General features: G+C 35.8%; 1 protein-coding gene across 2 annotated transcripts in view; it reads left to right on the top strand.

Moving 5' to 3' along the window:
* The window catches only part of krit1 (KRIT1 ankyrin repeat containing), an 87320-nt gene that overhangs the window by 2410 nt on the left and 59585 nt on the right, over positions 1 to 25325 (top strand). The window contains exons 2-3 of one of the 2 annotated variants that reach the window (XM_039737178.1): positions 4952 to 5117; positions 22002 to 22161. In XM_039737178.1, coding sequence (XP_039593112.1) covers positions 5016 to 5117; positions 22002 to 22161 — 262 coding nt within the window. In that variant the 5' untranslated portion in view covers positions 4952 to 5015. Of the gene's footprint in view, positions 1 to 4951; positions 5118 to 22001; positions 22162 to 25325 lie in introns of those variants that run through there. The other variant, XM_039737179.1, reaches the window with a different exon arrangement.

The raw sequence follows: 25325 nt of genomic DNA, 5'->3' as shown, positions 1-25325 counted from the left end.
AATAAATAAATGTGTCACGAAATATGTTTTTTGTTGCTTATTTATTTATTTAATTTTGTCCATAACATTCCTCCAAACCATCATGAAATAACGACTTGAAATAAAACTGTCACTGGGTGGGCTCTAACACACCCTCTAGTTATTGATTGGTGAATCGATAGCACAAGAATTAATTAGGAAAATTAAAAAATGACTACTGTCGATGAAATGTATTCTGCAGAAGATATTACGTACAGTGCATCTGTGCAAGTATTCACAGCGCATCACTTTTTCCACATTTTGTTATGTTACAGCCTTATTCCACAATGGATTAAATTAATTTTTTTCCTCAGAATTCTACACACAACACCCCATAATGACAACGTGAAAAAAGTTTGAGGTTTTTGCAAATTTATAAAAAAAAAACAAAACTGAGAAATCACATGTACATAAGTATTTACAGACTTTGCTCAATACTTTGTCGATGCACCTTTGGCAGCAATTACAGCCTCAAGTCTTTTTGAATATGATGCCCCAAGCTTGGCACACCTATCCTTGGCCAGTTTCGCCCATTCCTCTTTGCAGCACCTCTCAAACTCCATTAGGTTGGATGTGAAGTGTCGGTGCACAGCCATTTTAAGATCTCTCCAGAGATGTTCAATCGGATTCAAGTCTGGGCTCTGGCTGGGCCATTCAAGGATATTCACAGAGTTGTCCTGAAGCCACTCGTTTGATATTTTGGCTGTGTGCTTAGGGTCGTTGTCCTGCTGAAAGATGAACCATCTCCCCAGTCTGAGGTCAAGAGCGCTCTGAAGCAGGTTTTCATCCAAGATGTCTCTGTACATTGCTGCAGTCATCTTTCCCTTTATCCTGACTAGTCTCCCAGTTCCTGCTGCTGAAAAACATCCCCACAGCATGATGCTGCCACCACCATGCTTCACTGTAGGGATGGTATTGGCCTGGTGATGAGCGGTGCCTGGTTTCCTCCAAACGTGATGCCTGGCATTCACACCAAAGAGTTCAATCTTTGTCTCATCAGACCAGAGAATTTTGTTTCTCATGGTCTGAGAGTCCTTCAGGTGCCTTTGGCAAACCGGCTGCCATGTGCCTTTTACTAAGAAGTGGCTTCCATCTGGCCACTCTACCATACAGGCCTGATTGGTGGATTGCTGCAGAGATGGTTGTCCTTCTGGAAGGTTCTCCTCTCTCCACAGTGACCATCGGGTTCTCGTTCACCTCCCTGACTAAGGCCCTTCTCCCCCGATCGCTCAGTTTAGATGGCCGGCCAGCTATAGGAAGAGTCATGGTGGTTTCGAACTTCTTCCACTTACGGATGATGGAGGCCACTGTGCTCATTGGGACCTTCAAAGCAGCAGAAATTTTTCTGTAACCTTCCCCAGATTTGTGCCAATTCGAGACAATTCCTTTGACTTCATGCTTGGTTTGTGCTCTGACATGAACTGTCAACTGTGGGACTTTATATAGACAGGTGTGTGCCTTTCAAAATCATGTCCAATCAACTGAATTTACCACAGGTGAACTCCAATTAAGCTGCAGAAACATCTCAAGGATGATCAGGGGAAACAGGATGCACCTGAGCTCAATTTTGAGCTTCATGGCAAAGGCTGTGAATACTTATGTACATGTGATTTCTCAGTTTTTTTTATTTTTAATAAATTTGCAAAAACCTCAATTAAACTTTTTTCATGTTGTCATTATGGGGTGTTGTGTGTAAAATTCTGAGGAAAAAAATGAATTTAATCCATTTTGGAATAAGGCTGTAACATAACAAAATGTGGAAAAAGTGATGCGCTGTGAATACTTTCTGGATGCACTGTATTTCAGAGAGAGAACTAAAGATTTATCAGAAGAAATTACAATGTTGGTGGCTCTTTTAGACTCTGATATAGATGAAACTATTTCTGAAAATATCGAAGAACTGGTGGAACAGCCACTGATCAGAGTTGTAAAGTTGTTTGAAAAAGTAGCTGCGAATATGCACCTGACTTTATACGCGTAAAACAAAGGTCAAATTCTCAGTTCAAAATATTAGTTGGCGCTGCTTTGGGCATTCCATGTCAAAGTACCTAAACTAATACAGCCGTTGCAGCTTACCGTATATCAAACTGGCTCATTCGCCTTGTGATCATCTTCCCCGATTCACCATATAGATCTGCAATCTGTTGTACTTTTAAACCGCATAACAGAAAGTGTTCTATTGACTCAGCTGGAATGTCAAAGGATGGAAGTCCAGAGCAGGGAATTGCGTCACCTGAAGTGGAGTGTAGTCAAGTCCGTTCCACCAGTTCTTAGATATTTTCAAAAATAGTTTAATCTATATCGGAGTCTAAAAGAGCCACCAACATTGTAATTTCTTCCGATAAATCTTCAGTTCTTTCTCTGAAATTTTAATTTCTTCGGCAGAATCCATTTCATCGACAGTAGTAATTTTTTATTTTTTCTAATTAATTCTTGTGCTATCGATTCACTAATCAGTAACTAGAGGGCGTGTTAGAGCCCACCCTCTCAACTTTGATGAGTGAAAGTGACAGTTTTATTTCAAGTCGTATTTCATGATGGTTTGGAGGAATGTTATGGACAAAATTAAATAAATAAATAAGCAACAAAAAACATATTTCGTGACACATTTATTTATTTATGTTCTCATTGCATGACATATTTATTTATTTAGGCTCTTATTTCATGACACATTTATTTATTTATGCTCACATTTCACAGTACTTTTATTTATTTGTGCATTTATTTATTTAATTTTGTCCGAGATATTCCTCCATAAAAACACAGAAACTGGGAAATAATAGCTCATTTAATCATGCTTGGAGTCCAATTAAGAACAGAAGTTGGTTGGACCCCCAGGGCTGAGTTTGGGAACCACTGAACTATGGGGGCCGAGCATTATAGATTGATTTGTTTTTTGTTTTGGCCTTTAGTCTTAAAGTTTTTAGTTGTTTCAAGAGTAAGGCTAGGCACGCTTAGACAAATTTTAACCAGACAGCTTGTCAACACATTTATGTTTTTACCTCTAATTTTAAAAGTTAATACTACTTGTACCCTCATGACCAGAATAAATCCAGCAAATTTATTAGCGTGCGAATTTCTGGTTGTTGGTGTTAAGCTGTTTATATGAGGGGCGTTGCAAAAGTCCTTAGCATTTTATGAAAAATACAACAATTAAGGCAAAGACTTTTCACTTAAAGAAAGCTAATTTATTGGTGACTTCAGCACATCATCAGTGCACTTTTTCATAGGCTTGATCTATTTGATTAAACAAGCAGCCAAATCACCTTGAGTTAAGCTTTCAGGTTTCATGTTGACCGCATCAATCTATTCATCATGCATCTCAAAAGTTTTTAGACAGAAGGGTTCTTTAATTTTTAGGAACAACCTGAAATCCAAAGGTGATTGGATTTATCCAACGTTTTAATGGTCAGCTTAGCAGTGTGTGCTGGCACATTGACATGGTGGAGAAATGACTTGTTTAGAATCGCCCTATCTTCCACTTCTCTCACTCTCCCCCTCATACCAATCATCATGACTTCCTGTGGGTAAGAAATGTTTTTAAAAACTTAGAAAAAGATAAACTTGATCTCTAATCGACGTGAACAGGGTGGCCGCTCACTAACAAATGAAAGCTGAGAACTTTTGCTTAAAGTATGTAAAAGAGAAAGATTTTCCTGACAAACGTCTCTCTCTCTCTCTCTCTCTCCCTCTCCCTTTTCAAATTCAATACAAAAGATAAACTTGTGACAGCATAAGTTCCTTCTGCTGCTGTTCTGCCACTTGGCTGTTCCCAATAGACAAGTGTTGGGAAACACATTTCAGCTATATTCAAGTACTTGGGTAATGAGAAACTTATAAACCCATGAATGATTTACTCATTTAGCCAGCTAATAGACTAACATCTTAGTAAGAAACTGGCCCTTGAAAGCCAGTTGCCTAACAATAGTATTTGCCTTGGGAGATTCTTTAGACAAATATTAAATAGGAACAATTAATTCACAAGTTTGTGATGTTGTTATTGGTTAAGAGACAAAGAGAAGCAGGTCATGTTAGATGTATATTTTGTGTTGTTTATTTTCAAGTGTTTTTTTATAAAGGGTGGTCCAGATCTAATTATGCAATTATGAAAAGGCGAACACATCGCACCCGCTGTTCGACTGACAACCGTCTCCCGCCATTTTGGAATGCAGGGCAGGTGCTGCCATCTATCGGCAACAAAAATATTTTTTTGTGAATTCTCTATGTAATAAACTTAATAAGTTATAGCATAATGAAAATTGCATAATTAGATCTGGAACACACAAACACACACACATATATATATCACATCTTCTCTAATCCTTTTTTTTTTATTTTTATTAACAAGGTTTATTTTTTTCCCATTGAATAAAGTGTGTTTGGGTTATTTATTAAAAATAGTCTATCACCATGCCAAAACTACAAAACAGACAAATTGAAGGTATTCATGTGCTGTTTAAGTTCAGTTCTGCCGAAAACAGGCAATTATATACAAAGTGGTATGTCCTAGTTGCATGCTGGCAATCCTAATGATGTATCTACCTTTTTCGAAGAATAAAATTGCTCTATGTTAAAATTCTTGGCAGTTCTCAATATTTTATACATGTTTGTAAATATGATTGTTCAGCTCATTTTCACCCATTTGGGATTTTATTGAATTAAACCTTCAAAATATAAATGAGGTTTATGCAACAGAGATCATGAGTATGACAACAATGGTGCAAACAAAAAAAAAAAAAGATCCACTGTAGAACACCGATCAGTAATATGTAGAACATATAACTAATGTTATATTTATTGAATCTTGTTGTGTTTTCAGTTTATTGTGGGGCAAAATTTATATTGATAATAACTGTATCATACTGAGATATCTGGAAAATTCTTTAACGTATACTAACTTTCTGATGTTGATTATGTTTAATATTTGCAATAGGTATGGCTGCTCCTAGTAGCCCACTGACATGATGCTACAGCTTCACTGAAAGGCCAGGTGCATCATGGGAAACAAAGCCATCCTAGAAGATGTATTTGTTGCTGTGATTCGCCCCAAGAATGCTGCCAGCCTTAACTCAAAGGAATATAGAGCCAAGGCATATGAAGTAAGGGATGACCTCTCAAAAATTTAATGCATTCCTAAATTTTTCTGACTGTATTAGTTTTTAACATTTGCTTTTGATTATGATGTTAAGTTAAATACTGTTTTGTATTTAAAAGATTTTCAAAAATGGAAGAGTGTAATGACCAGTACTTAAAATATTTCAAAAGTGTTATGTTCTTGTAGAAAAATGAAATGAGATAACACAATGGTTAAAGCCTGTGTTTGTTTTATACAGAATAAAACCTCTAAAATGAGCATAAAATACAGGACAGAAATGTCTATGTCCAAAGAAGAGTCATAGGCTTTATATTTATCTTCAAGTATATGTAAAATCTTGAATATGCCCTTTTTACATTAGCTTATTTTTTGTTCTGGGTGGTGTGGTCATGGGATAAATGTTTGCCTTTTTTTCAGTTATCCAAAACAATGGCAGAGTTACAAGTGAAGAACATCTGTTGTGTTCTACTGTTTTCAGATTGTAAATAGTAACATCACTGCCTGAATTTCCAAAGCTTTCCTACTCATGAAATACAAACTAGAAAATGGACTTAAGCCATTAAAAAAGACAAAGAACCAAAATTTGTTTTGCACCATAGCAGTATGTATGTTGTTAGCCAGCATTTCAGATCTGATAACTTCATAGACTCTACACACTGCCTTAAGATTTATGCTTTGCTGATCCTTTTAAGCTGCAGCAACTTTAACATCCTGCTGTGGTAATTCACCTACCAGGCATTACCACTTTAAGGGGAAAAAGTCCTAAGAGTAGGGTAAAGTCGACTTTTGCAAAAGAAAATGTTAAAGCACTTACCTGTTTAAATCGTTAAAGTGCAAGATACGCTTGCATGATCATTTTTAACTTTGGCTTCGGCCGGTTCATGTAGCGGGACGTCCAAGAAGGGTCGGGTGCGCCTCGCCTGCTGGAGACCGCTGCATATACCCATATAGACAAGCGTATCTTTAGACCCCGCCGTTAGCAAAGAGAAAGGTGCGGGGTGTTTAGTTTGTGCATACATTAGTGTGAGAAGGGGATCCCCAAGAAAAGGTAACTTCGTTTTGTAGTGGGGAGCTTGTTGGGGTACGCTTGTGCTCGCTCACTTGCATGCAAGGCCGCTAGCTGTATTTAATACCTGCCAGGAAAGTATTGAGGGGAGCACATGTGCAGAATGCTCCTGCGTCAGTGGCGATTGGTGTAAGGCAGCGGTCCTCAATCACAGTCCTGGAGGGCCACAGTGGCTGCAGGTTTTTGTTCTAACCCGGTTGCTTAATTATAAAGCAATTCTTGCCAATAATTTTAATTTCATGGCTCGTTAGTGCTTTAACTCTGCTATGTCAAGTAATTCTCATATCCTAGATTTTCTTCCCCTTTCTAAGGATATCCTCTAAATGATTTGAAGGCTAACATGGACGAGTAATTCTCAGTCCTTCACTTTTTTTCTCTTTATTTTCCTTCCAAGTATTTAATTAAACCCAATAGTGCATGATAAATACACAATGATGTAAATGGTAATAAGCTAAACGGAGAAATGCTGGTCTCTTTTGTCATTTGCATGTCATTGCTACTTAGGAGCAATTAAAAACCAACAATACAGCTGTTTAAGACTAAAATAAGCAATAAGGGTTCAAAATCTTAACGCGCGAGACAACTAAAATGAAGCAGAAGTGTTACTTGAGCAATAACTGCTTATTAAGCAATTGGGTTGAATCAAAAACCTGCAGCCACTGCGGCCCTCCAGGACTGTAATTGAGGACCCCTGGTGTAAGGCATACTGTAGACATATATAGGCAGACGGTGCATTCACTGTGTTGCTCAGTCGACACGATACGTCAGCGCGTCTGCCACCATTGCGAGTGGCAAAAGTGCCATTTAAACTTATACAGGTAGACGTGGAAACCGGGTTTTCTGATGAAAAAACAATAACGTTTAAAACAGTATCGTTTACATACAACAGATTTTGGCGAATCGTTTACATGCAATTATTTATATTATTATTATTATTAAATAATTCCTCCCATATAAGTAACATTTCTCGGACTGCCTTCTTCCATCTCCGAAACATTTCTAGACTTCGTCCTGTTCTTCTGCAACACAGAACTGAAGTATTGGTTAATGCCCAGAATCACCTCACGTATAGATTACTGTAATGCTATTTTATCTGGCATCCCACAAAAACGTATCCATTTCTTACAATTTCTTCAAAATTCAGCTGCCAGGATAATAACCTGCTGTTCTAAATCCACTGAACATATTACACCTATTCTCTATACACAATACTGCTCTGAACATTTAAAGCTCTCCACAACCTCACTGATCTCTTTCAGACTTGACACTCCTCTCGCTCACTCAGATCCTCATCTGCAGCTTTACTTTCTGTACCACACATCAGACTCAGTGCTCTGGGAGCTCGAGCATCTCTCCTAGTGCTCCTCAAATCAGGAATTCTCTTCCCTCTCATATACATCAGCTCGATTCAATAACACATTTTAAAACTGCCCTCAAAACTCATCTTTTCAAACTGGCATACCAATTGTGTATTTTGCACTGTTACTGCCAGTTATCTTTGTTTGTTTGCTAATTATTGCTTTTTGATTTATCATTCTCTTGTTTTCATTTTACTAATGTTTAATTTTATTGTAAGGTGACCTTGAGTGCTAAGATTATAAAACGGGATTTTCTAATGGTCAAATATAACCAAAACAATTGTTCCGCCTTACCTATGAAATGTAATCCCCCGGGATGTGGTTTGGAGAGTACAGCGGCTTGTACAATCCCAAGCAGCAAATGCGTGAGGCATCTTTATCCATTACTCCACAGCAGTGCCACTCGCAAAATGGCGGCGACGTTGACGTACGATGCCGCTGGTCACGCGGCGTCTAGTAATTCTATGTCTATGGTGTAAGGGAGCAGCATGTCGCAGGATTGGCTGAAGATTTGTTCCCCAACTATAAGAGGCACTTCCTGCCTCAAGGGGTTGTCTTTAGACTCGGTGGTGTTGTTAAAGCAAATTCATTTTGTATAATCAAACAGCAGCTTGTGCCTATATTTGTAAATATTTTTATTTAGATACTGTATCTTCTGCTTGTAGTATTATTTGGTTTTGTGGTTCAGTTTTTATTTTTCTTGTATATACACGTTTTCTTTTCCTTGTAAATATTTATTTTTATGAATTCTTTGGTCTTCATTGTGTGTAGTTTCTTCCTTCTCGTTTCTTTTCTTTAGGAAGACTAAAATAATATAATATAATAATAATAATATAAAATAAATATATTTTATTTATATTTATTTATACATAATACATTTTTGTGTTGTTGTGCACCTATTTGTGTCTGTGTCTCCATCTCCATGTCTGACCTCTCTCAAGTCTGATCCCAGTCGGTCCTGAACTACAAGATGCCCACTGGGTGGTCTGGTGCCAACCTTGCCTGTACATGGGGTGTCGCACCTACTGACATGGGAATTCGCTTTTGAAAGAGCAAGTGGTTGCCTCAGAGTTCACGTGTGAGATTCTATATAAAATGGCATTCCAAATGTATAATTCCACATTAAATATACATTTTTACAATATTGTCCTTCATGCTATCAATAACTACTCCAAATTAAAAATATAAGCTAAGGAATTATAATCAAAGTATGATCTTCAATAAAAACAATCTTGGGGTATGTAGAAGATATTATTGACCAAATAGGTTTGATGTGCAATGTTCTAAATGTGTAGGAAAGAGCTTGAAAGGTGCTCCATTTATGCATCAAGTTGTCATTGATCAGTTATCTCAGAATTTGCATTAATTAAACCACAATTTCTTACTCCACAGTGATCTAAACTTTGCTCTAGTTTCAGAAAATTATATTTTTTCCTGTGTTGGTTTACAGTTAATTTATAGTAATAACCATATTTGTTTCTAATGATTTTGACAGTATGTTCCGGACTGTGAACATATGAAACAGCATGATATTCATCTGTCACTATCTATTCAGTAACTTTTATGAATTATTAAATCTTTTTTTCTCTCCAGAAAAGGAACAGAGGAAGAGTTTGTTTAATTCTTGAATACTACATGCAGATATTCACATATATAAATAGGATTGTAGTAAGGATAGGAAATTTCCATTATGTAGATGAAATGGCACTAGGAGCTTTTGATCTGCATCCAGTTTTGCTGTGTAAAAGTGTTTAATAACTTTGTAAGAATTTTATTTACATCAATGTAATTAATGTTGTTTTTGTTGTCATACTATTAGCCACACCCATTTTCTGGTTGCAATCGAATTATATACTGTTTATTTCTAGTGTGCCAAATTAAGCACTAAATAGATTGCATAGAAAAACAGGTACATGTAACCAACAAAATGAACAAAAATGAGTTGGACCCTCTATAGCTATATCATGACAGAAGGTTGTTTTGCAATCACTAAAATGAAACTTGATAATGACAATTGATAATTGTTTACTCTTAACTCATTACTAACAGGTGACCACTCATACACAATTCTATATTTGTTGTTAAAATAGTTATTTTTTGCAGTCAGCAATTTTATCTTCTAATGGCTTTTATTTTCACATAGTTGAGATCTTGAAGAGAAAAAAAAATTAAAAAGAGTGCAGACTAATACATGCAAAAAACTACCCAACAGCATGATTTTTAGCCATGTTTTATGTCATAAAGCACATGTCAGTGTTTGCCTCTAATGATTCATGCAGTATTATTACAGAAACCTGGCTAGATAAAAAAGGTGGGGATGATAATAACAATTGTAGGAAGGATAGACAGAACTGAAAAGGATGGGGGTTGCTATTTATGTAAAGCAGAATTTAAATACTAGTCATCTTCATTTAGATGATGAGTCACATCTTAATGAGAACATCTGGATTCATCAGAAAAGCATTTAGAAAAAAGGTGTTATTTTATGAGAATACACTTCTTTTAAGTAACCTTAAAAAGGCAGGTTTACAAGGAGATGATATAGTGTGTCTGTAGATAATCCTTGCTCAAAGAAAATTTTAAACTATTTTAACTTGAGTTCATGTAATACAGTTTCTGTGTATTCTGCCTTTTTAGAAACCGAAGATTTGCTGTTTGAAAGAGTACAACTTAGTAGTCATAGTGAACGATGAAGATTAACATGGGAAATTGACTGAGGCACCAAAAGAACTGGTTAATAACTTCAGCAGCATCAAAGAGCTGGTTACTATTTAGGGAGTGAATGTAGAGATAATGCACTTTTGCAAGTACTTGAGAGTCAATATCATTGACAGGTTGGAATGGTGTTATATCACAGAGGAACTATATAAGAAAGGACAGAGTAGGAAGTTTTTCTTAGGAGACTGTGTTTCTTTAACACTAGAATCCCTGAAGCCTCCGAAAAAAGTCGTAATCATTGTGCCACCTTAAATTCCTTTGCACCTCTCCATTAGCATCTTTTGGTTTGCAAATGTGTCAATCAACACAAGCAGCAAGCAGCTGAACTTCTCCCAGCTCAAGTCTGCTTTTCTGGGTATGAGGTGCCTGTAGTTGTATAATATAACTAGCAAAATACCCACGCTTTGCAGCGGAGAAGTAGTGTGTTAAAGAAGTTATGAAAAAGAAAAGGAAACATTTTAAAAATAACGTAACATGATTGTCAATGTAATTGTTTTGTCACTGTTATGAGTGTTGCTGTCGTGTGTGTGTGTATGTGTATATACATATATATATATATATATATATATATATATATATATATATATATATATATATATATATATATATATATATATATATATATATATATATATATATATATATATATATATATATATATATATATATATATACATATATATACATATATACACACATATATATATATATATATATATATATATATAATATACACACACACATATCTATACTAATAAAAGGCAAAGCCCTCACTCACTCACTCAATCACACACTCACTGACTCATCACTAATTCTCCAACTTCCCGTGTGGGTGGAAGGCTGAAATTTGGCAGGTTGATTCCTTACAGCTTCCTTACAAAAGTTGGACAGGTTTTATATCGAAATTCTACGCGTAATGGTCATAACTGGAAGCAGTTTTCTCCATTTACTGTAATGGAGATGAGCTTCAACGCCGTGGGGGCGGAGTTTCGTGTGACATCATTACGCCTCCCACGTAATCACGCAGTACATAGAAAACCAGGAAGACCTCAAAAAACCGCTCAAGAAAACATGCATTATATAATTGAGAAGGCAGCGAAACAATAAGAAGCGAGTTCTGCTACTTGAAACAAAGCACGATGTAAACCTACACTTTAAATTAAGTTCATAGACAGGCTGCCGCTGGCGTTTGTAATTTAGTGCCTGCCCATATAAGGCCATCCGTCAGCGGCAATCCAATAGCAAACTGCCACGGGTAAATATTCACGGGTGAAGGACTGTGCTTATGGAGAGGAAGATGAGATGGTCAGGGTGGTGTTTGACACAAACTCAAGCGAAACTGCCAGAGAAAGTTTTAAGTGCCAGAACTAAGGTAACATTAAATAAAGCTATGGACATAGCGAGATGGCACCAGCACAGCTGGGAACCTTCGATGCAAGTACACCGAGTGGCTCCGTGAACTGATGCAGTGCACAGATAAAAAGCAACAGTTCCAAAGAGCTGAACAAAACCGAATTACACAATTGAAAAGGCAGCAAAAAATGAAGCGCCTGATAAGCATATTCATAAATGCAGCTACTGTGGAAACAAAGCACACGGTGGAAAAAGTCAATGTCCGCTAAAGGAAGACAGCGTAAAAAAACCGTGCATGCAGTTTGTCACATCACAGATAAAAAGGAAGACGAGCTGTTTATTGATGCAGTAAGGAACTAATCGATGAATGAAACCTCTTATCTTTACAACGATTGACAAACACGGAATGTAACTTGAACACATCGTACAAATACGAGCCTGATTGAAAGAAATAATGATAATCAAATCCTTGATGACAGCAACATTCAATAACACTCACAAAACAATTACTGTATATTGACAATCATGTTACGTTATTTTTAAAATGTTCCCTTTTCATAACTTCTACTTCTCCACTGCGATACACGGGTATATTATAAATGTATATCTATAGCCCGATCTACAATACATACTTTAGCATAGATTGGCCAAGCGGTGGCGCAATTGTAGAGTCTTAATGTATTCTGCAAAAGCTTCTTTGAGTCGGCACACACACTAACGCTTTGTGATTTCGCGTGTGCCTTTTGAACTGTCTATGTTACTCACTAGAGATATATTTACGTTCACCTACACATGTTCTGAATGATTTTTAAACATTCTTGGTTAAGTTTATTACATTTACTAAATATTTGTGCAACACGTGTAAAGACAGATATAATAATGTATAAATACTATAATAAACATTGAATTGTATAATCATAGTTTAATTTTACAGAGTGAGCTTTAAAAAATACTAATATGCTACAAATCATAGATTCATATTTCCTACAAAAGACCCTTGGGAAGTCTTTCTGGTATATAAATATATATGTATATATATGTACCTGTAAAACAAAAGATTGGTATGCTTTTTTTTAATACTTAACACTAAATTATTCTTATAAAGCATATAGTTAATTATATATCATGCCATAGAATAGCATACATATTATAGATATATATAGTTAATTATATATATATATATATTTTATATATATATATATTTTATATATATATATATATTTTATATATATATATATTTTATATATATATATATATATATTTTATATATATATATATATATTTTATATATATATATATATATATTTTATATATATATACTCAGCAAAAAGCGTCCCTTTTTCAGGACTGTGTAGGTTTTAAACAATGTTTTCCATGCATGTTCAATTAACCCTAATCAATGATTCCAGTTCTAAAAGCATGGGACACTAAAGAGACTTGTCTTCCGACTGTGAAAAACACCCAAAGAAAGATGCCCAGCGTTTCTTAGGCATGGAGACTGCTGATCATCCTCGCAGTGGAAGAGCCCGGACCTCAATCCCATTGAGCACGCCTGGGACTTGTTGGATCGCAGGGTGAGGGCTGAAATGTCCAGGAACTTGCAGGTGCCTTGGTGGAAGAGTGGGGTAACATCTCACAGCAAGAACTGACAAATCTGGTCCAGTCCATGAGGAGGAGATGCACTGCAGTACTTCAAGCAGCTGGTGACCACACCAGATACTGACTGGTACTTTTGAATTTGCCTCCCTTCATTCAGGGACACATTGTGAAACATTTTAGTTTATGTCTTATGGTGTTGACTCTTTTAGTGTTCATACTATTTACACATTAAGTTTACTGAATAAAAACAGTTGAAAGTCAGAGGACGTGATTCTCATTTTACCTTCAATATTTCCAAATATTTATTTTACCTACTTCAAGAATGTCAGTTTGTGCATGATTTTTTAAACATTCTTGGTTAAGTTTATTACTCCTTATAATTATAAAATACAAATCATAGAAAGTGAAAAGTTTTTTTTCTTGACTTTGGGACCAATGAATTACTGCAGCGTAAAACAAAGAGACGGTATGCTTTATTTTAATACTTAACACTAATTTCACAAATCGTTCATATCAAGGCCATGAAAAATATACTAGGTTATATATAAGTGCTGTTTACTGTTTACTTTGCAGAATCATGTTACGTTATTTTTAAAACACAAATTTTCCCTTCTTGATTATGCACAAGCACAGTTGAGAAGCTTGTGATGCATGTACTCCATAAACAGCGTTAAAAATAAAACAAACTACAACTGCAATGTAGGATTCATTTAATCACACCTTTTCAATTCCAAATTTTGCAAGAATTGCAGAACTTTTGTCAATGCATGATTTCCTGGTACGTCCATTACACTGATGCACACATCACAGCTACAAAAATGTTGAGTCGGAATAAAGCGCGTTCCATTTAATCACACTTTCGACTGATCATTTCCTGACTACCCGCTACAAAAATGTTAGAGCCTTGATAAAAGCATGGTTTTGTGCACACTGAAAAGCAAGCAAAATTAGATGCATTACAGAAAGCGGACTTTGTGGCTCTTACTGGGGATCATTGGACTTCCGTGACCGTTAGTAATTCTAAATACATCTAATTACAAAATGTTCAATGATCACACTGTTTTAGCCTAATGTACAAAATAATTTTGGCTAATGTTACTCAGAGTTTAAAGAGTAAGCTGGTCAAATTACCTTTTATGTTTCTGACTTATTTTTTTAAGAAGAAAAACTGCACTTTATGGTGAAATTTTGGTTATTATTATTTAAAGACAATACCATTCTGAAAATGTACTTAAAGTACTTAAACTACCACTTTATTTTAAGTCTGCCCAATTTTAACCAGGGATGATATTTTTGTTTCTGTTTTGAATTCAAATGCAGTTTAAAGGCTTTTTTTTTTTTTTTCAGAAATTAAAACAGCTTCAGTTTACAATATTCATGTCCATGTCTATTATTTGATTCTGTCGCCCACTAAAACCGTTTTAAATTAAAAAAAAAAACATTTGCGATTTGGGGCAAATTTACGTGTGCGATTACATTCGATTAATCAAGATTAATTCTTACACAGCCTCTAATTAATTGGATTAATTTTTTTAATCGAGTCCCACCTAATATATATATATGTAGATATATATGTAGACTTGTATATATATGTGTATATACAGTATATATGTAGATATGTATATGTGTATATACAGTATGTATATATGTGTGTGTGTATATATATATAATATGTATATATATATATATGTTTATAGATGTTTATATATGTGTGTGTGTGTATATATATATATATATATATATATATATATATATATATATATATATATATATATATATATGCCAGCAACACTCATGACAATTACAAAACAATTACATTGTCAATCATGTTACGTTATTATTAAAATGTTTCCTTTTCTTTTTACTTCTCCGCTGCCAATCGCAGCTATTTTGCTATATATATATATATATATATATATATATATATATATATATATATATATATATAGATAGATAGATATGACAACAACACTCATATCAATGACAAAACAATTACATTAACAATCATCTTACGTTATTTTTAAAATGTTTGCTTTTCTTTTCATAACTTCTTTAACACACTACTTCTCGCTACGAAGCTTGGTATTCTCTAGTATATATATATACACACACATATATATATATATATATATATATATATATATGTACACATCTACATATATATATATTTATATACTGTATATACATATATGCACACATACATATATACATATACATACACACATATATAATATAATATATATATATCTATATATATATATTGTGACAGATTAGGTGCTTGCCCGCGCCCTTGCACCCTCAGACACCACGCCAGACACCAGGTAAAAGTCCAATAGTGATATTTAATATAACAATAATGTGCACAAAGCACTCTCCACTCCCAAATACTCCAATAATAATACAATAATAATCACAATCCTCCACTCCCAGACGCGTTGCCCTCCTACCACGCAGCTCAGCTCATTGTCTGGAGCGAGGCACCGCCCTTTTATAGCCCCTGACCCGGAGGTGTTCCTGTCCCAACAGACCACAGTTCCTTATTCCTTCCAGGTCAGGGCAAACAGTCCTTTTCTTCACCCCGGGAGCACGCTGTTCCTTCCTGTCACGCGACCGTGGACGTACTCCCGGGTCATAAGGCACGACAGAGCCCATAAGTCCCCCACAGCGACTCCTGGTGGCCCCAAGGTATCCAGCAGGGGCTGTGTAAAAATACTAAAAGTCCATGAGGCCCTGCTGGACCTCGGGCATGATCCTGCTGTCGGGAGAGCTCCTCCTAGCGGCCTAGGGGTGAGGACCGGCATGGAAAGCCGGTAGTCCTCCACAATATATATATATATATATATATATATATATATATATATATATATATATATATATATATATATATATACTGCATATAGCAAAATCCCCACATTTTGCAGCGACAAAGTACTGCTTTTAAATTTTTATTAAGAAGAAAAGAAAACCTTTTTAAACTGAGGGAAAATATACCAATAACTATCTGTTAAGGATCTCTTTGTATACCATGTTGTCAGTTCAGCACTCCGGTTGTAATATGACCAAGCTGCACACTGAGCTTACTTTTGAGAATGCAACGTATGGTTTTGTCCAGAAGAAAAGCAATGTTGCCTCAAATCAATGGCAACCTTTTGTAGGGTGTGTCCCTGAGACTTATTTATTGTCATCGCGAAGCAGAGCCTTACTGGAAATTTGAGGCATTTGAATTAAAATGTGAGATCAGAGGGTATAACGGTGATGCGAGGAATACATTCAGAGTGTGGCGCTTTGCTGGTTTTTTGTGTAGCTGCCTTCACACAGCTTCTCCGCTGCTTTATAAACGAACGGCATATAAGGCCGTCGTTTCTCCTTGCTTCACGGTTCTGTACTGTTTTATTGTTCGTTTATTACGATTGCTATAGTTATTGTGTAGCTATTCAAGGCTTACTTTACTGTTCAGGTACCCATTTCCTTTATTTAATACGCAGCTTATAGGCTATTTTTTGTTCGTTTATTACGATTATAGATATTTATTGATTCCCTTCTTTTGCTGACTGCCTGCTCATATAAGACGCTCCGCTGGTTTTTTGTGAAGCAGCCTTTACACGGCTTCTCCGCTGTTTTATAAACGAATGACATATAAGGCCATCCTCGCCAGGGAAGCTGCCTTTTTATTTAATCCACGGGTTCTCCGCTGTTTTATTGTTCGTTTATTACAGTTGTTACAGTTCTCTTTATATAGCATGTTGTCAGTTCAGCACTCTGGTTATGTCGAAGATGCACAAGCTCTCTCTTGAAAATGCAACGTATAGTTGTCCAGGAGAAAAGTAATCTTGCCTGAAATCAATGGCAACCTTTTGTAGGGTCTGTCCCTGAGACTTATTACTTGTCATCGCGCAGCAGAGCCTTACTGGAAATTGGAGGCATCTGAATTGAAATGGGAGATCAGAGGGTATAACGGGGATGCGAGGAATACATTGAGTGTGGAGAAACTCTAGAGACGGCGTGTGTATTAACTTGTGGATTTTTCTGTGAGTATTTGGTGGCAGCGTGACGAGGTTGCTTCCGCAAGACCGTGTTAGCTGTGGAGCTCAGCTCGGAGCATATTCTTTTCCTACCTTGTCAATTGTGTAATGCGTTTTTTGAACAGGTTTGGTGCATGGAAGTGATCACTCGTACTGCGTTCAGTCAGTTCACGTGAGCTGCTCTCTTGTGTAATGTTGCGATGTCAATGGCTTTATTTAATGTTAGCTAAGACCCGGCACTTAAAAGTTTCTCGCTACAGCAATTTTAACTCCGTTACAAAGTGATCCAAAGTCTCGTTTATACCTCGTGTCTTCTCATTAAACTTGTATCTCACGAATAAAGTATTCGACGAAGGCATGACAATGGCAGCGGGAGCGTGTCCATAAACTTAATTTAAACTTACGGTTTACACCGTGCTTTGTTTCCACAGTAGCTGCACTTATGAATAAGTTTGTATGCGTTTTTCTTCAGCGCTCTTTGGGAGCTCTTCCTTCTTTTCTACGTACTGCGTTCACAGTCAGTTCATGTGATTACGTGGGAGGCGTGATGATGTGACATGCAGCTCCGCCCCCACGGCCATCGAGCTAACGTCCATTACAGTATATGGAGAAAAATAGGTTCCAGTTATGACCATTACGTGTAGAATTTTGAAATGAAACCTTCCCAACTTTTGTAAGTAAGCTGTAAGGAATGAGCCTGCCAAATTTCAGCCTTCTACCTACACGGGAAGTTGGAGAATTAGTGATGAGTGAGTGAGTGAGTGAGTCAGTGAGGGCTTTGCCTTTTATTAGTATAGATATATATCTAATATATCACCCTGTAGTGGGCTGGCGCCCTGCCCAGGGTTTGTTTCCTGCCTTGTGCCCTGTGTTGGCTGGGATTGGCTCCAGCAGACCCCCGTGACCCTGTAGTTAGCATATAGCAGGTTGGATAATGGATGGATGGATAATAATATATCATTATTTGGAATATATACATTACTTGTGTGTAGGGAGGAATGGGCAAGTTCGTTGTACCACGTGAATGTGACTGAGGGAATACAACTGAATAAAAAAAACACTGACTTTTACAAGTAGAAAAAATTTACAATGGGTATTACAGACTCAAATCAGAAGTATGTGTTTATTATATAATTGTAATAATAATAGTAGTTCACTACTCAAAAAGGAAAATGCAGGGAAGACCCGGGATCGATCCTACAACCTCTTGATTTAGAGGCAGTCGTTCTTACCTCTACACCAGTCATACAATTAGGGGTGGGCAATTTCCAAAAAATCATATCACGGTTCTTTTAATATAAAATCACGATCCACGATCTGAATTGCGGTCTGTCTTTTCAATGTGGCATACACTTAAGAGAATATCCGGACTCATACTCATTAACACCTAAGTTAAACTTTATTTTAAATATCAAACAAAGTTGGATTCAATTGTGAATAGATTACATACGAAAATAATTCCAGAAATAAAAAAGTAAACAAGCAATTTTCAAATTCTGACACTTTCAAACATGAACATTCTTTAAAAAAATTATAATCAGTAGCTAACAGATAACATAAATATAACCAATATAAACAAGTGCACTTTTAAAATTCTGGCAGTTTCACACAACATTAAAAAATGTTTTACAGTTTCAAGTTGGGATCAACAGCCACTTAACCATAAAACAGATTTAAAAAAAAAAAATATTTAAATGTAAACATTATAAGTGCAAGAAGACTATTTCACAATTATTCTAGGTAATACAATTAAAATAATAAACCAAAACAGAGTAGCAAACTGCTAAAATTAGATTTAGAAAGGTAGATGATGAGGTAGAAACAGATGAAGAATCAAATGTCCAGTACCTTTCATTTTAAATACAGGTACAAACAACTTCACTATGCTATTAAACTCCAGGCACTATAGTTAAATAATTTAAACATGAAAGATCAGGTTGACATTTTGTTTACATTAGATGTAATGATTTTCTGCTTACACAATCACAGGTTTTTGGTAAGGAAAATCAATTGATCCACTTTATGGGGTTTCAGAGCAGATCTTTGACTTGTGACAATATTGCCACCTGTGCTAAACACTCTTTCTGATGGTGCACTGGTTGCTGGGATACAAGGATACTTTTTTGTCAGACATCCTGACTCTGGTGTGGCTCGGATGTACGAACTGGACTATAAGTCACTCGTCGTTGCAAAAAACTGCCATTCTTTAATTGCTTCGCAACCCTCTGTTGGCAATCGCTATTTATATGCGGGATGGCCGTATCAGAAAATATTTGCTACTTGGAAGATCATATTGCACATCTAAAGTGTGCATCAGTTTCTTAAAACCCACGTTGTCTACAGCTTTGAATGGTACCATATCCTTGGCTACGTAAAATGTGACCATCACAGTCATCTCTTTCCATTGTTTGCTGCTTTTATCATATTTTTTCAATTGCTGTAATGCATCAGTCAATGACAACTGTTTATGCAGATGAGTGGGATTGTACTGCCCAGACTGAAGCATGTTCCTTTGGGTGTCTCCATTTAAGGTGATTTAAATAGATTTTTCGTATTGCCCCCCGAAGTGCCAACTGTTGTCCGACAAATTTTACATAGAAATTTGCTTTGTGCAGTATCTGAAACACTGCCACACTACTGATGTCGAGTCCTTCTTTGGCACAAGCTTCTCATCTGCCGTGCTGCTTGCGCGCTACAAACTGTTTTCAACTTCACACAACAAACCCGTGGTGGGGACACATGATATAATTTGGCAAATCGCAATGGTAAATCATTCTGTTAATTTGTGGACTTGGCATGGATACATTAGTATCGAGTATTGGAAGACTATAAAAGATCACGATCTGTATGATTCGCTAGAAAATTAGATTGTGGATGTCTTTAAGATCTATCAGAATCTAAAATCGTCAGATTGCGCACCCCTACTTGCAATTGGTATTTGGGCTTTGGTTTTTATATATTGGCAGCAATATATAAAATGAGTAATTTCTTTTTTCTTCGGTTATATTCTTGAATAAAGATGGACTTGTTTTGTTATACCTTTTTGTGAAAGTGTTACTTGATATTTGGATTTAAAAAAAAATAATGGAATGAGGATCAGAAGAGGAAAAATTTGCAACAGGTGGTGTTCGTTTGACCTGGGATGCCAGTGCAAGTAGTTCAACATCTAAAGGTAATACATGTTACTGTATAAGAACAGCCCATAAACACATGTGCAGCACCAGCAACCACTCGCCTCTTGTAAAACAGGTCTCTGCTAAGTAAAGTTCCATAAAATGTTTTCTGTTGCATTGTATGGCCTATGAATAGAGACATAACAGATGCAATGACTTATTGCATTGCAAAACACACCTTTGCCTACTTTGTCAGTACTCTAATAACTAACCATTAATTTTCCATTAATTTCAAATTCTGACACGTCTGTGCATTGTAAACCCTCATCAGTCTATTTCACACTGTCTCCACTCTGTATTTAAACGGAATAATAAAGCCAACAGGCTTCATAGTTTCCTTTTTTTAATTGTTTGCTGTTAGTGTATCAGTTATGGGGTAAACTGTATTACTAGTAATTTTATTTTTATTTTGTATTTTTTCTTTTGTTTTGTGAATTGAGTGTTCTAGTTAAAGTAGCTGTGGATTTTTCACATATAACAGATTCATTGACATTTATAAAGTGCTTGATCTATGAGTCTGTTAGGTTTATTGTAAATTGATGGAAGTCAAATAAACAACCATATTTTTTATCAGAATTTAGCAATTGGATAATACAGTATCAATTAATGACATACAAGTGTGTGTGATTTTTATAATGGCAAATTGTTATAGCAAAATGTTACTTCAGTGTTTATTGGGATTGAAAGTAAAAGTAAAGTTTCACTGGGTAGTTGCAATTGCTCCATTTCTGCTAAAATGTTACTGCACTCGTGAAAGTTTTCCCTGTAAAGTACTGTACTGTAGATAAAGAAAGATTCAGGAAGCTGTTCAGAACACTTGATGCAAAATGAGCTGCAATTGCAGTCCTTACTATGCTGGTGAATATATTGAAATGAATACTGCATTATACAAAACAACATAAAAAATCACAGTTATGCAAATACATAATTTGGAGCCTTTAAAACATACATATATTCTCATATTATGATCTGTGATTAGCACAGCAATCAATCAAGAGCTTTGTCTTCGTATGTAAAAAGTGAAACAGATGGAGCAGTGTTTTGCTGAAATCATTGTGACTACCAGTCTCTTGATACCAGCAAAACAGGCAAGGTTTTGAACAAAATGAAAACTGAAAAATAAGTGGAGGAGATATCAAACAAAAATAGTAAAAATTGTTCTTTGACCCGTTTCTTTGATGCACATGTATTCATGAAGTAGTTATTATTTGACTGATTCTTCAGATTGAGAGAAGCAAAATTAAATTGTTCAGGCAGCTAGTGAAGATATCCCCTGGGTATTGCCCAAAGAAATTGTAACATTAATGGCTTTTTGCACAGAGCCCATGTTGCAGATCCAGGGCATACTGTTAGGATTACAATACATCTATCAGAGTTTGTCCGAAAATGTATGGGAATTCTGGGGATAAAAGATGAAGAATATTGCTGGGATTTGGTAAATCGAGTTTGAGACTAGACAAGACACTGTGTCACTTACTTTTAAAAATTGGTCATACTGAAATTGGAGATGAGAAATAATGAATATTTCTAATAAAAATCATTCAGCATTTGACAAAAATATGTGTGATTCTTACTACCTTTGTTTTCTTTGTTTTTCAGATTCTTCTTTTGGAAATACCTTTAGAAGGAAAAGAGAAAAAAAGAAAAAAAGTTTTATTGACAACCAAAGTTCAAGGGGATTCGGATTTCTTCAAAGTTATTTTGGAATATGTTGATGAGATGACCAGACCCATATCGACAAACAATCAGGGTTTCAAAGGTGAATTATTGTTAGCTTGAGCTGGGCTGTATATTCCTAACCTTCTTCATAAACTTCCCCTTTTTGAATAAATGTAATGTGTGTTGGAAGGCATGGGTGTCAAACATTTCTTTTTTTTTTCTTTGTTAATTTAATGCATGTTTTGTTTTTTTGCATCATTTGTTTCCTGTGCTTGCAACCCTGCATTTCACATTTTGCATCTAAGGCTATAAAGCAAAACACAATGCGTGTTTAGTTGCTAGACAATGTAATGGTTTCCTGTCATATAACTGCAAAAGCATGTGGAAAGATTTTAGAAAATATTATGTTAGCCAAGTAGGGGATAACTAAATAAAGCTTATGTATTTAACAGTATTCTTTATTTGTATAAGATTAACTGTTAGGCTAGAGAGACTTTGAAAGCTGCAAGTTTATTTTATATATTATGCCATATTTAAGTGTTCTTAGAAATTAGAAACCAGCAACTCTTCACACATTAACCATATGTATAAACAAAATATGGAGTAGTCACTTTATTAGGTATATGTGCTTTTTATACAACAACAACATTTATTTATATAGCACATTTTCATACAAAAAGTAGCTCAAAATGCTTTACATAATGAAGAATAGAAAAATAAAAGACACAGTAAGAAAATAAAATAAATCAACATTAATTAACATAGAATAAGAATAAGGTCCAATGGCCACGGTGGACAGAAAAAAAATTCCAGACGGCTGGAGAAAAAATAAAATCTGTAGGGATTCCAGACCATGAGACCGCCCAGTCCCCTCTGGGCAATCTACCTAACATAAATGAAACAGTCCACTTTGGATTTAGAGTTCTCACAGAAGGACTTGATGATGATGGTCACGTAGACTTCTGCCTTTTAATCCATCCATCATTGTTGGAGCATCATGATGCTTTGAGTAGGTGGTGGTGGCACAGGCCAAACCGGAAAAAGAAACAGAAGAGAGAGTAGGGGTCAGTACGGATTTTAGAGCCACCATGAATAATTATTATGATGAATTGAACATACAGAGTATCAGGATTAAGTTAAAGTGAAGTTATAGAAAGGCCATGTTAAAATAATGTGTTTTCAGCAGTGTTTTAAAGTGCTCTACTGTATTAGCCTGGCGAATTCCAATTTGCTGGCAGGCTATTCCAGATTTTAGGTGCATAGCAGCAGAAGGCCGCCTCACCACTTCTTTTAAGTTTTGCTCTTGGAATTCTAAGGAGATAGTCGTTTGAGGATCTAAGGTTACGATTTGGAATATAAGGTGTCAGACATTCCGATAAATAAGATGGGGCGAGATTATTTAAGGCTTTTTAAACCATAAGCAGAATTTTAAAATCAATCCTGAATGACACAGGTAACCAGTGTAGTGACATCAAAACTGGAGAGATGTGCTCAGATTTTCTTTTCCTAGTTAGGATTTTAGCAGCTGCATTCTGCACTAGTTGTAAACGATTTATGTCTTTTTTGGGTGGTCCTGAGAGGAGTGCGTTACAGTAATCTAGTCAAATGAAAACAAACGTGTGAACTAATTTCTCAGCATCTTTCAATGATATAAGAGGTCTAACTTTACTTATGTTTCTTAAGTGAAAAAAATGCTGTCCTAGTGATCTGATTAATATGCGATTTAAAATTCAGATTGCAGTCAACAATCACCCCTAAGCTTTTTACCTCCGTCTTGACTTTTAATTCTAATGTATCCAGTTTATTTCTAATAGCCTCATTGTATCCATTATTGCTGATCACTAAGATTTCAGTTTTCTCTTTATTTAACTTGAGAAAGTTACTATTCATCCATTCTGAGATACAAGTCAGACATTGTGTTAGTGAATCAAGAGAATCGGGGTCATCAGGTGCTATTGATAAGTACAGCTGTGCGTCATCAGCATAGCTGTGGTAGCTCACGTTGTGCTCTGAGATAATCTGACCTAACGGAAGCATGTAGATTGAGAAGAGCAGCGGACCCAGGATAGAGCCTTGTGGAACACCATATCAGATATCCTGTGTCTTTGAGATGTGATTACCACAACTAACAAAGAATTTTCTCCTTGTCAGGTAAGATTCAAACCAATTTAAGACACTGCCAGTGAGGCCCACCCATTGACTAAGGCGATTTCTAAGTATATTATGATCAATGGTGTCAAATGCAGCACTCAGATCTAAGAGGATGAGAACAGATAAATGGCCTCAGTCTGTGTTCACTCGCAAGTCATTTACTACTTTAACGAGTGCAGTTTCTGTGCTGTGATTTGTTCCAAAACCTAACTGAAATTTATCAGGGATAGCATGTTTATTTAGGTGGTCATTTAACTGCATAATGACTGCCTTCTCCAGAACTTGACTTAAGAAAGGCAGGTTAGAGATGGGTCTAAAATTTTCAAGAGCCGAGGGGTCAAGATTATGTTTCTTAAGAAGGGGTTTAACTACAGCAGTCTTAAGACAGTCTGGGAAGACCCCAGTATCTAGTGATGAATTTACTATGTCAAGAACATTATCAATTAGCACGCCTGATACTTCTTTGAAATAATTTGTTGGTATCGGGTCAAGGATGCAGGTGGAGGGTTTTAATTGAGATATTATTTTTTGTAAATCAGGTAAATCTATCCTAGTGAAAGAGTTTAATTTGTTTATAATGGAATGCTGGGGTTTAGGAGGGTTTAGTGTTGGGGAGATATACTGTGTTATTTCTAATATCATTAATTTTTTGATTGAAAAATACAGCGATAGCCTCACAGGTTTCACTGGAAGTACTTAGGAGGCATTCCTTTGAGTTACCTGGGTTTAGCAGACGATCTATTGTAGAGAATAAGACTCTGGGATTACTAGCATTGTTATTTATAATCTTAGAGAAATAGCAGCAGAAATTATACATTAACTGTTGACTCATTGACACTGACTTAAGTACAGAAAATGCTGTTTTAAAGTATGTAGATGTAAAATGGGCAAGACTAATGTAGGTGAAATAATTAAAAATAATCTAAGATGAATACATTTTCATTATAATGGGATTCAGTCTTATGAATAATATTTATCCTTTTCTCACTCTCTAAATACTGCTGTGTGACTGGGAAGACTTATGCAAGTTTAACAGAAGGAGCTTATGTTCTCACTTGTTTAGCTTTCTTGGTGGAAGAACCTTATGAATTACAGGGCATAACTCGGTTATTA

Source organism: Polypterus senegalus, chromosome 15 (genome assembly GCF_016835505.1).
Source record: "Polypterus senegalus isolate Bchr_013 chromosome 15, ASM1683550v1, whole genome shotgun sequence".
NCBI classification, from domain to species: Eukaryota; Metazoa; Chordata; class Cladistia; order Polypteriformes; family Polypteridae; genus Polypterus; species Polypterus senegalus.
This window is presented reverse-complemented; position numbering and strand designations above follow the sequence as displayed.